The sequence below is a fragment of the Sarcophilus harrisii genome, chromosome 3 (assembly GCF_902635505.1).
Source record: "Sarcophilus harrisii chromosome 3, mSarHar1.11, whole genome shotgun sequence".
NCBI lineage: Eukaryota > Metazoa > Chordata > Mammalia > Dasyuromorphia > Dasyuridae > Sarcophilus > Sarcophilus harrisii.
The window spans coordinates 50,561,433-50,573,881 of record NC_045428.1 but is presented as its reverse complement, the minus strand read 5'-3'; the positions used below and the strand labels follow the sequence as shown (position 1 = coordinate 50,573,881).

Here is a 12,449-nt window from a genome sequence, read left to right as displayed (position 1 = left end):
AAACTTTAAAAAAAAAAAAGAGTAATAGAATGATAGGTAACAAGCTCATACATCCCAAATGAAAATCTATATTATACCACCTTGCATAAATCTGAAATTTTCAAATAAATTTTCTACTAAATAATTTTGAATCATACATAGCAAGTCGTATTATTTCAAAATAAATTTTTTTTAGAAATATAAGACAGCTGTATAAAAAACTCTATATAGTACTTAAAATCATTTTAAAACAATGATATTGATATATCTAATCACAGATCAACATGACGCTAATGAATACAGAACAATCCTCTCATCTATCCCTTGTATTAGTTATGCTGAAGATGTTACATAATTGGAAGTTACATAATGATATCCTGATCAGTCACATTATTTTAAACCTCTTCAGAGTCACATTATTTCAAACCCCTAATGGAATGACCTCTTCAGAATCACTAAATGGAAATGGTAAAAATTAAAAGCTATGGCTGAGTACTTGTCACAGGGTATAGAAAGCTGCTAGACTCAGCATATCAGTTATAATTAAGAAGGGAAATATCATGGCACAGGGAAATCTTAGGTCTTCACTGATCTTCCCATTTCTGTCCTCTGCAATTGTGGTTCTTTTCCTGCTTCCAAGAACACTTCTGCCACACTTACTTATGCCAGTGGACTATGTTGCCCCATGCCCCTCAAAATGAAGCCATTCTGGAGACCTCTTCTACAGCATCTTATGGGTCTATGACTGGGGAATTTGTGCTTGGGCTATCCCCTAGAGTCCATTCTGGGCTCAAGTTGGGACTGAAGGCTCAGGAATGGACCCAGGGCTCCTCTGCCCAGTATGAGATGTTGAAAAAAATTACTATAAGGTCTAAAGGACTTATGGTACACCTCCTTTTTTCCTTTTCATGATACCAAAAATACTGAAATTCTTGCTAGGCTGTGGAGAGAAGGGTACCTTACCACTTGTTACTTTTAACCTCTTCTTGGAGCTTTTTTCTGAAGCACAGTTATATTTGAGATTCCTAGGGTCCCATCATTTAGTATTCTTCTGTGATAATATAAAACGTGTGGAAAAACCATTCTCTTTCCTTAGAAATATCTTCTAAAGTTATCTAAATCTGTGCCTTCAGATATATACTAACATGAGGAATTTTGTTGTTTAAAAAATTAAAATTTTGAATATGCCATTTTCCCTTGTAAAAAAGTGAGATTTTTCAGACAGAGCTTTAAGAATAAAAAAAGGGGATTCCAGGTGCTTATGCTCTAAAAATTATTTACAGTTATATCTTTTAATCCAATGTATTTACTGTAACAAACATCATTCATTATTTACTAGTTTTTGTACAAAAAGAGAAAAGGAGATATACATGTTACAAGTCCAACAAAGAAATGAAATTTCACTCCAACTAATATTAGCTAAGCACCTACTATGTGCAAGGCACTATTGATGACAGGAAAAGGACACAATGCCTGCCCTCAAGGAGCTTACAATATAGGAGATCATATGGAGGAAAAATATGATTTATCAAAAGTGGTCTTTGTCCAGAGACAGAAAGGCATTTTAAAATCATTAGTAAAAGAGTATAGATAAGCCAAGTTTCAAAAACACAAATTCAAGCAAAGCAGGGAATCAGATAATATATTAGGATCCTGCCCTAACATAGCCAAGCATATCCCAGATCTGCATCACAATTGTCTTTTCTACCAAAAAAAAAAAATTACTTGATCAGATTCTAGCACAAGAGTCTCTCCTTTACAGTGAGAGCAGGAATCCTGTTTTCCTTGAACAACTAGGACCTTTCTTAGTACCAGTTTTCCAAGTGATAATGTCTATGAGAAAGACAACTTGGAAGATGGCACTAGATTCAATGAAATGATTCAGAATTTGTCTGTAACCTTCACAAACAAATGTGATTACTTTTCTGATTTCAGAAAATCTGGCCACCTTGTCTAGCAAATTGTCACTTCAAGAACCAAAAGAGCAAAAATAAGACTTGTTTCTAGACTTGAATAGGAAAAAAATAGGACTCCATTACTTGGGCAGATATCCAATTCTCATGAAATTCAATTATACATAATAAACATTATTTATCCTTTAATTTGTGGTAGTACAATTGGAGAGAGAAAGAAAGGGAGAGCAGTAGGGAGGGATGAAGGAAGAGGGGATTAATAGGCAAGGTCAAAGTAAAATTCAAGTTTTAGGCATTAGTAATATTGCATCAGGATTTGGTGTGCAAAGACAAAAGTATTATTGACTATAGCAATGCCTCCCCTTTGCCCCCGCCATGTCAAATCTCTGAGAAATGACAACAGGGGCCTCTATGAGTTTGGCCACAGTCAGTTCAAATCCCATAGAAAGTTATCTCTAGCTACTTTAGTATAAAACTATCAGAAACAAGATTCTCCAGAGATATGAGTTGTCCATTTTTGGAAGAGATCCAGAACTAAAATACATTGATACCTTGACTACCTTCCTTAAATCCATTATTTGTATAGAATAAATTTAAATAGAAGTGCTATAGTTTAACAGAAGAAACAAATTCACAATCAGCAAAACAAATAAGCAAAAGCCCCTGTTAAATGGGCAAATCCTGGCAAAGGGGAAATGAGGGAGGTGGTGATGATGATGAGGGTTGAACATCAGTTTCAGGCACAAAACTCATTCTTATCACACTGTGAAAACTAAAATGATGCTTAAATGATTGGGAGTGGGAGCAGCGAAGGACTCTACCCTCTTCTCTCCAAAATCCTCACCAAGCAGAAGATCAGAAAATTAAATAAGCTTTCTCTGCTCTTTTCTTAGAAGGAGAAGGGGCTAAGAGAGGGCCCCTGCTAACTCCATGGATCTGCTCCTGCCATGCTTTAGGCCAGACATGTAGGTTAACTATCACAAGGCACATGTGCAAAGATGAAATACTACAAAACAAATTTGAGAGATCTGCCCTAACTACCAAAACAGATAAAAAAAAAGTGCTCATAAAGTAGAGGTATCATCCTCTTGTTCCTACTAAGAACTGTTCTGGTTTTTCCATCAACAGCCAGGCTCAGAGATGCTTAAAACAAAATATGTTTGTTAGAACGTTGATGCAAGGTGACAAAATGCTCAGTGAGATCATGAGCAAGAGGCAAAAAACAGTAAGCTATATGTTCTCAAAAATGAGATTGTGATTGATTCTGTGATGACAGCCAAAGTGGTGGAGCATTGCTTCTCTACTTACCAACAAACCAGTTATGTTTAAGTCAGTAAGTAATTTGATGGATGGAACGAAATTATTGCTCCATAGCAAACACTATCATTTTTATCAATCAAAAATCAATATTTTTCAAACATTATAAATGATCAGCTAGCAAATCTGCAAAGAAATAATGTTCCTATATCACAGAAAAGGCAGTCAAAAAAAAAGACAATGCACTAACCAATAAAGAAACTTAGCCTAAAAATCAAATATTGACAAACAGCTCACATCTGGACAGAGCACTTAACAAATTGCAGCTTTAAATTTTAAAAATCTTAATGTTGCTTCAGTACTGCTACATTATTTTGGCATGTCATCCTTTTATTTAATATATGAATTGTAAATAAATCTAATTCAAGGCAAAAAATGACATAATTTTTGAATGAGACATTGGCATTCACCAAAAGTTGCTGGTAACAAATCACAATGTTCAGTTATAGCACTGATCTATAATATTTTCTTTTTTAAAAAGATGAGGACCCAAGGTAAGACAGAAGAATTCTAGAGCAGCCAAAACACAAGTGGAAGTGGTGGTCTGACCCTCCCTGGGAGGTTGCTACAAAATACAGGACAATGACTGGTGTGTTTATGAGGTATTGTTGTCTTAGCAAGTTTGAGGTTTAGATAAAAATTATGGTAAAAAGGTTTCCCCCTAAAAAGCACTAAACTGTTATATCTATCTTCTCCCTTCTGCTATTATATCTTGCTATACCAGTTCATGGAACGCTTCACAGCCTTGACCCAATTTTCCATACTGGGTTCATATTCTTTCCATTTCCTCTGGGGCTCAAAAACTCTTTCGGTTTCCCTCAGTTTCTTTAATTCCTCTTTGTCTGTCCAAAACCCTAGAAATAAAAAGAAAAATTATTCTCAGATCTCATAGTAAATTTTGTCTGAGCCATAAGGCTCAACACAAAGACTGGAATAGGTGAGAAGGCACCTACTGGACAATTTTTATTACAAGTTCAAGAGACTGTCAGTATTACAGGTCTGAAGTAGAAGTTCATGAGATGGAATACTTATTTCCATAGTGACTTCAGAGAGACCACTGCCTCCAACCATCACAAATCTCATTTTTAGAAGACAGACTTGTGACATTATTGGAGGGACAATGGGAGAATAAATACATTAAAGCACTATCAGTGGAGTTGTGAATTGGTCCAATCATTCTGGAAAGTAATTCCTCATCCCTCAAAAATCTCTACTGTGAATATCCTTTGACTCAGCAATACTATTCCTGGGCATATAAATCCAGAGGTCAAAAACTAAGGAAAAGGATATATATATTTACATGTATGTATGTGTAGGTATATGTACATATCTGAGCAAATATACTGATATGTGTATATCTAGGCAAATATATATACATATATATGTATTTATACATATACTATATATGTGTATATAGCCACTTATACTTGTCCTAGAGATGGGAGAAAAGCTCAAACCACTCTAAGCAGTGACCTGACTTTAGTGGAACAGGAGCAAAATGCAGTCCTCCAGCTTTATGTTGATAAATCCTGCCTACAGAAAATATTTTAAAAGAAAACACTAGTCATTACCCAAAACATACATACCAACAGCAAGACCAGCTAGAAAAGTAGCACCCAAACAAGACATCTCTATCTGCACAGGTCTGTCTATCTTCTCATTAATCAGGTCAGAAGTCATCTGCATAACAAAACTGTTCTTACAGACCCCTCCATCTGCCCTATGGAAAGAAAGGTGTACAAGGTAAAATATCAGTCATAAATATATCATTTAATGTTTGTTTAAATCAAAGCTAAAGGAGTTCCTTTAGTCCTGTGTGAAGACCGAGTTAGCACCTGGATACCTTAGAATCGGCTGGAGTCAGGATAAGCAAAAGTCCTTGGTCTCTAGGGGTAGAAGTGGACAGAATGGACGCAGGACCTTCCTTCTCTTCCTCTACCGCCAAAATGACCCTGGCTTGTCTTACTCCACCCCCTAATCCTTCCCACAATTCTCTGTATACACCAAAAGATTGAACCAGCATAGAATAGTGGGAAGGGCCATTTTCCAAGCATATGCCCATAGAGTATTGTCCAATCAGTTAGCCTTAAGTGCTCAATTGTCCGACCTCAGTGCATCAACTCAGAGTTTCAGTCCTTTACAATCCTGATTTTATTAAGACCATCTAAACCGTTCTTCACCAAGGTCTTCCTCATTAAAGGTAGGAAGGGCCTGGACTCCTGAAACCTGTGGCTCCTAGAGAGCTGGAAGGGGCGAGCTGGGATTGCTGGAGGAGACAGGGAAGTCTGGAGGGGAGTTAGCACTAGATGAGCTGATTTTTCCAGTCACTCAACTAAGATATGGAAGGAAACACCTAAATATTAGCAGAGGAAGTTAAAGAAAATGAAAGAAAAATTTGTTTTACTTTGCTTTGGAAGTACAGCTTTAATAAAAACAAGTTAAAGGTCATAGATCACGAATGAGTCCCTTCCCTGAGTCTTTTTCTCATCTGAAAAATGAGAGCCCCAGCTCTAAATATCTAGACTCCACTTGTGATTTGCTCTTCCCTGTACCAACTTTCCCCAGTTATCCCATTTATAGTTGGCTACTGCAGAAAGTTGTAATGACTGGCTCAAATAGGAAAGATAGGAGAAAATGAGGATTTTTTTATTAGTTCACAATTCAGACACAAAGTCCTCTGGTTTTAAATCTAACTATGATCTACTTGGACATTCAAATAAAGTGCTTTAGGAACTGATGCTGTTATTCAAGAGAGAAAGGCAAATAAAACCACAAATCAGGCCCAAATCCTTAACATCCATCCCATTTGGAAGATACCTAAGGTTATTATACTTCATCTAGAACCCTAATGCCTACTAGCTAGATCTGGGGGCAGAAGTCAGATTTAGGTCTAAAACCTAACAGCATTTCCTCCAGCTTACTCTAAAAAGTGCATCTTTAGAAAACCATGGCAAACCTTCTTCTATTAATCCCAAAGAACAAGATTTAAGGAAGGTTTGTTCTTTAAGGAATCAAGTCAAAAAGAACTTCAAACTTTAGATATTGCAATTTGTGAGAATGGGTAATTTAAGATGCATTCTTATTCACTTGATATTTATAGTCTTAATAAAGAAATATTCTATTATGTTAGAAGTAAAGTCTACATACCGGATTTTGGTAACAGGAATGTCAATCTCTTTCTGCATCATCTCATACAATTGTTTATTTCTATTTAAAAAGAAGATAACTTTTTAGACAAAGTACAAATTATGATTATAATATATCGTTCCTTCAAAAAAAAAAACCTAGTTATATGTAGATGATACTCTTTCAAAAGATAAAGACAGGGACTGGACCTGTGATATTAGCAACTTCCAAGTAAGGAAACTCTATTAATCTATAAATCTATTAATACAAGTTGATACCTATTCTGCAACTTAGTCTAAGAGAGTTGCCTGGGGAAGCAGTGTTGATATCCAATAAAAACAGGGCCACTAAACCAAACATTAGGAAATATTTAACAAAATAAAAACACAGTAGAGCATAGATAATGTTAATATGTAGTTTTCTAAGACATGTGGCTAGAGGGATCCTTATGTATGTATGGCTTAGTGGTCCTACTAATTTTTTAAACCTTCAGCTGAGGAAAATGATCAAGAGAAAACCTCTACCCATGATTTCACTGGCTTTAGGGAAATCCCTGGTGAGGAAGCTCCTGCTAATGCCAGGCAGCACCTTTTCTGCAGATAGCACTGAGAGGCTAAATGATTCACCCTATGTCACACACTCAGGATGAATCAGAGGTCATACTTGAATTCAGGTCCTCCTCAGCTGAAGGATGGTTATCTGTTACACAAACACCACACCACTCTTACCTTTTAAAATAAGATTATATTATGGCAAAACTGCAAAAAAAAAAAACAAAAAACATAAAAGTCTTCTGAAAATTTGAAGTGTATTTTAAACACTCATTATATCATTAGAGTTTCTGTAGAGAAAAACTCTGCTATCCTCCATAAAAAGAAATCCCAATTTGGAGTCTTAATAGTCTCTACTGTAAGTAAAAGGGATTTTAAAACACATTTGCAAATGCTCCAAATGATGATTTCATTCACGTAATGAATCTATTATTACTGCTATCTATTATTAATTAAAAATAAGAAAAAACACACTACAAGATATAAATGTTAACAGAGAATTTTAGCTGAAATTAAGAGAATAAACTTAAGGAAGAAGTGTTTTGTTAGCTTTTTAGCACATCAGTCCAGGGAACAGGTCAACACCTCCTCCATAACATACAGGTTTGCCACGTTCTTTGGGTCACAGAGTCAGGATGTGTCCAAAGCAGGCCTTGACCTGGGATCTCCAGACTGAGTCCAGTTCCTTACCCACTATACCAGGCCACCTCTTTCTAAGTATAAGTACTCAGTAATAAATTGATTTCCAGTTGAGAATCAAAGACTCTTCAAAATGGACAGTGTGAGACAAATAGGGGTTTATTCTCTACCTGAAAGCTATTGACTCCAGTATAGCTCGTACCAGATGAAACTTATTAGTGGAAGATTTTAGACCCATAAAAGAGGCACATGCACAGGGGTCATTTAATGGAACCTACAAAGGAAAAAAGCATGCATTATTAATTTATATTTAAACATTGGGAAAGATTTCAAGAAGTATAGAGAAATGACAAACATGACAAAGAAGCTATAAGATAAAAAAAATTACAATTTGAATTATGATATGGGATATTGAAAAGTTCAATGATTTGTCAGGGTCAATATATATCAGAGGCCCAGCTCCCTAATCAATAACACATGGAGTATCATTAGGTAAAATGATGATGTAAAACAGGAGATGGAAGAAATCCTACTCATATGAATGGACTAGTTTTCTTTAGAAGAAAAAAATGCAATATTTTCCTGGAAAGTTAAATTTTCTCTTGTGAATTATGTATAGGATTCTAACAGTCTAAAAGGATTTTATCCCCAAAAGCTACAAGTTATTTACTTTTCTGGAATAATTTACCAGCCAATTTGGAGGAAGGAAGATATTAAATGTATAAAAATTTCTAAGAGGTGAGGCAGGTAGATGGAGCAGTTGATAGTCAGCTCTGGAGTCAGAAGGACCTGAATTCAGGATCTCAGATAATTTTAACACTCCCAAAGTATGATTCTTGACTTAATCTCAATTGCCTCACCCCCTCCCCTGAAAAAATTATAAAGGTAAAATTCTTGATTTTGTGTTTATGTGTGTAAAATCATAGGTAACATAAATTGATGCTCAATTTTTAAAAAGATTCAAAGTAATAATTATTTTTCATGATCTTAGTGTAATTTTTCTCAATTTGGTAAATTTGAAACACAGATTCCAAATGAGGCAGACTGAAGCTGAGAAGGTACAGGTTAGCTTCGGTTCATCATAGTGCTAGAGTTCAAAGCAGAAATAACTTTTTCCTTTATTTAAAAAAAATTCTATTGATTTAGGTTATATTAAGGAATAAGAAATCATATGCTTAGTAAGACATAGATTTCCTTTAATAAATATGTTTTCATTTATGTATCACTAAGGTATATATTTTTTGTTTCAACAAAATTGCTTTTCAAAACAACTTTATTTAAAAGGATTACTGGCATGGTAGTTGTATTTGGGATGGATTATTTGCATGTTAATCTCTCATTACCTTGATTACTATTTATGCCAGCTTTCAGACACAACTGGATTGGGCAGGATTATTTCTTGTGTAAAAATAAAACATTGTTATAGAATATAATCTTCTGCACTGGGTCTTCAGGAAGAGTTTATTCCTTACTTTCAAAGAGTAAAGGTACAAGGCCAAAATGGATTATTACACCAAAGATATTGTCTGTCAAAGAAGACAGACAAAAGTCCCTGAAACATTTACGCTTAAGTCATTTTTCATGGCATTTTTCTTGAAAAAGAATATGAGATTTAGGCAGATGATTATTAGTGATTTTTAGTAATTTTGGGCAGGTGAGTATGGGTGAAATTGTCACTGTATAATTTTTTTTTTTTTTACCTGCAATCCACTAAAGGATGGAACAAAACAAACTCCTTCAGAATCTGTCAAACTTTTAGCCATTTTTTCAGTCTCATCAGCTTCTGTGAAAAGATCTGCAAAAAGATTGTGGGTTACAGAAGAGAAGAAAAACAATGGAAATATAACTACATAGTATAATAACCCTATGATTTACCAGCATTAAATTCCATAAACCTATGGGATGACCATACAGTGACATCATTGCTCAAGTCCTAAAACAGGCATCTCCAAGCATTGTTTTGAGTACTTTTTGTCTCTAATATTGAGGACTTTGGTCTAGCACTGATGGTGTTTTAATTCAAGAAATATTTATGAAGCACCTCCTGTGCATAATTCCCTAGGGATACAAAGACAGAATTGGAGAGTGATCTTTGCCTAAAGGGACTTACATTCTACTGCTCAATATAAATGGGAGTGGAAGAGACTGAGACTTTTAAATTAAATTTGCCTTTTGTCCATTACTTAAGTCTAAAGAATCCAAAAACCAATCAATCAAATTCTGATTTATAGCATTCTCCAATTTCTGTGATGTAAAGGCGCACACTGGAAATGTACCACTGGGCTCTCCAGATCCCTGTGTGAGCTAATCCCTGAATACGAGAATACAAATACATGCTCAAATGAAGTAGTACTTATAGCTTTTCCTGCCAACAGTGCAGATACATGTCTGTCAAACAGGTGATAATTTTTTCACTCACAAAATAATTTTTCAAAAAACAAAAATGTAAGTAATTTAGAGGTAATTTAAAGATGACGAAAATAAAACTTGGGAGTCCCTGCAGAACCTTTCTTCCCTCTCTAATCCATCCTTCCTACAGCTGAAAAAGGGAATGTTCAAAAGCTCAGGTTTGAACATGTTACTCCCTTTTTAGATGAATCCAGTGGTCTCTTGGGCCCTCTCCTGTTTGGAATTTAAAACTTTTCAGAAGCTGACTGCCTTTCCAGCCTCATTTCCTATTTTCCTTCATACACTCATAACCAGATGGGTCATACTGTCCAACACATGCATCTTGTACCTGTTCCATTGTGAGGTGGTCCCCCATACATAAAATATATGTCCTCTTCCTCTCTGCCTCATAGAATCCTTTGTTTCCCTTGAAACTCAATTCAAACATCTCTTCCTACTCTCCTTCTTTCCCTTCCCTCCTTCCCTTCTGTCTTTTCTTCTTTCCATTCTTCCTTTCTTTCTTTAACCCAAACATATATTTTTCTTGTTTCTTTTAACTTATACATATTAAATATAGATTACATATAAAATAGCTTTCACATTTATTCAATTTCGAATTTCAAATATTTTTCTCTCTCCCTCACTCTTTCCTCTTTCCTTTCCTCCCTCCTTCCTTTTTCTCCTTCCTTTCCTCCCTTTCTTCCTTCATCCTTTCCTTCTTCAATCCAAACATGTTTTTTCCTTGTTTATTTTTATTTCATTGTATTTTATTTTTCCAATTATATGTAAAGATAGCTTTCAACATTTATTTATTTTGGGAAGATTTTGAGTTCCAAGTTTTTTTTTTCCCTCTAACCTCCCACCTCCCCAACAGCAAGCAATCTGATGTAAGTTATATATGTACGATCATTTCAAACATATTTCTATATTGGAAATGTTGTGAAAGGAAAATCAGAACAAAAGGAAAACACCATGAGAGAAAAAAAAAAAGTGAAATTATATGCTTCAATCTACATTGTCTCCATAGTTCTCTCTCTGGATACATTTAGCATTTTCCATACCAAGTCTACTGGAATTGTTCAAGTTGCACTTTCTATGTGAAGTCATTCTTGATCATTCATACATCATTTAATTTTAAAAAGAACTAGAGAGTCCAGGTCTCTTCCAATCAGAAAGTCTGGTCTGATTCTAATATCCCAGTTGGTCTTGGATACCACAGAAGATATATCTAGTGCATTAATGGCCCAGATTAGTGTTTCAAACTTGGAATGCATGCTTATTATATTAGCAGAGGTCTGACAAAAAAAGCTAAAAAAAGTTGAATGTAGAGAACAGAAGGAAGCACATATAATCAAGTCAATTTAGAAAGTTATATGTAGAATTTGTTATAAACTTTTTAAAACAGCAAGCAATGTAAATAAATATTCATGGTTTTATATAGAAGCTTCTTTTTTGTTCTCAGGTGTGAACTGGTAGGCTTTTTTAAGCTCTGAAAAGCTGAAAAGGTGAGAAAAGATATTTTTGTTAAATTTTGGAAGTTAAATAAAACAATCTAAATAGTTAAAATTTAAAACGATGAACTGGTTCATGATTAATTTTATATGCCTGGATATCACTTGAAGATTTGGCCTTTAAAAGGCAGAACAGAAATATAGAAGCACAGACAGGATGAGAAAGTGGCACACTGCCTCTGACAAAATTCCTGAGAAGGAAATATGTACTTTTACAGAACCACATGGCCCCAAGGATGCCAGCAGATGGAAGCAGCTAGAGACTTATGGGCCAGGATGGAAGCTACATACAAGTAAGCTAGCAGTAATGGTGAAACAATCAAGGGTCCTCTTGGACCAAACCTCTCCTTCATTTAGGAATAGAATTTTATACAGTCCTACTTATAAACACTGATACTGTATCATGGGAATAAAAAAGAAGCAGGAGCCAGAAATGGACTTTTGCTACAACTGAGGGAAGAGTAGCAAAAGGCACAACATCTGGGAAGAGCATGTCTGGTTCTCCTCCTTGACTGATATATGGGACCTATGGACTAGTTAAGTCCTAAAGAAGGAAAGATGAAGGCAGGATCCAGAGGATGATCCCTAAGGAATTCATTTCACGGGGTTCCTAAGGAAATGGGACTCTCCTCTATAGGTGAAATCTCTGCTTAAGTCATCCCAAGAGCTTTTTTCCTTTTTTGGAGGAATAGTGTTTAAAGAAGTACCTTGTCAGTCTAGACGGCTTCATATGTCTCTGGAGAGGAAGGACTAAAGAGAATGAAAAAGAACTGTCTTGGCAGTTTATGTAAGAAGCTTCCAAGGTGAAATACAAGTAGGTGTGAAATTGAGGAACTGGATTCCCAGAAGAAACAAGATAGGTGGACAGATATGGATGAAGACAATGGAAAGAAAGATCTTTTATTAAGCAATCACTATGTGCCAGGCAATGTGGTCAGCACTGGGGATACAAATGCAATAGAAAGGCAGTTCTTGTCTTTACAGAATTCACTAATATTACAACAGGGAAAGAGAATACAGAAAGA

General features: G+C 35.3%; 1 protein-coding gene across 2 annotated transcripts in view; it reads right to left on the bottom strand.

Moving 5' to 3' along the window:
* Positions 1-965: 965 nt before the first annotated feature.
* GK5 (glycerol kinase 5) overlaps positions 966-12,449 on the bottom strand; it is a 58,967-nt gene continuing 47,483 nt past the window's right edge. For both annotated transcript variants that reach the window (XM_031957825.1, XM_031957826.1), the window contains 5 exons: positions 9,226-9,320; positions 7,696-7,799; positions 6,357-6,416; positions 4,796-4,929; positions 966-4,063 (listed from right to left, as the gene is read on the bottom strand). In XM_031957825.1, coding sequence (XP_031813685.1) covers positions 3,915-4,063; positions 4,796-4,929; positions 6,357-6,416; positions 7,696-7,799; positions 9,226-9,320 — 542 coding nt within the window. In that variant the 3' untranslated portion in view covers positions 966-3,914. The remainder of the gene's footprint in view (positions 4,064-4,795; positions 4,930-6,356; positions 6,417-7,695; positions 7,800-9,225; positions 9,321-12,449) is intronic.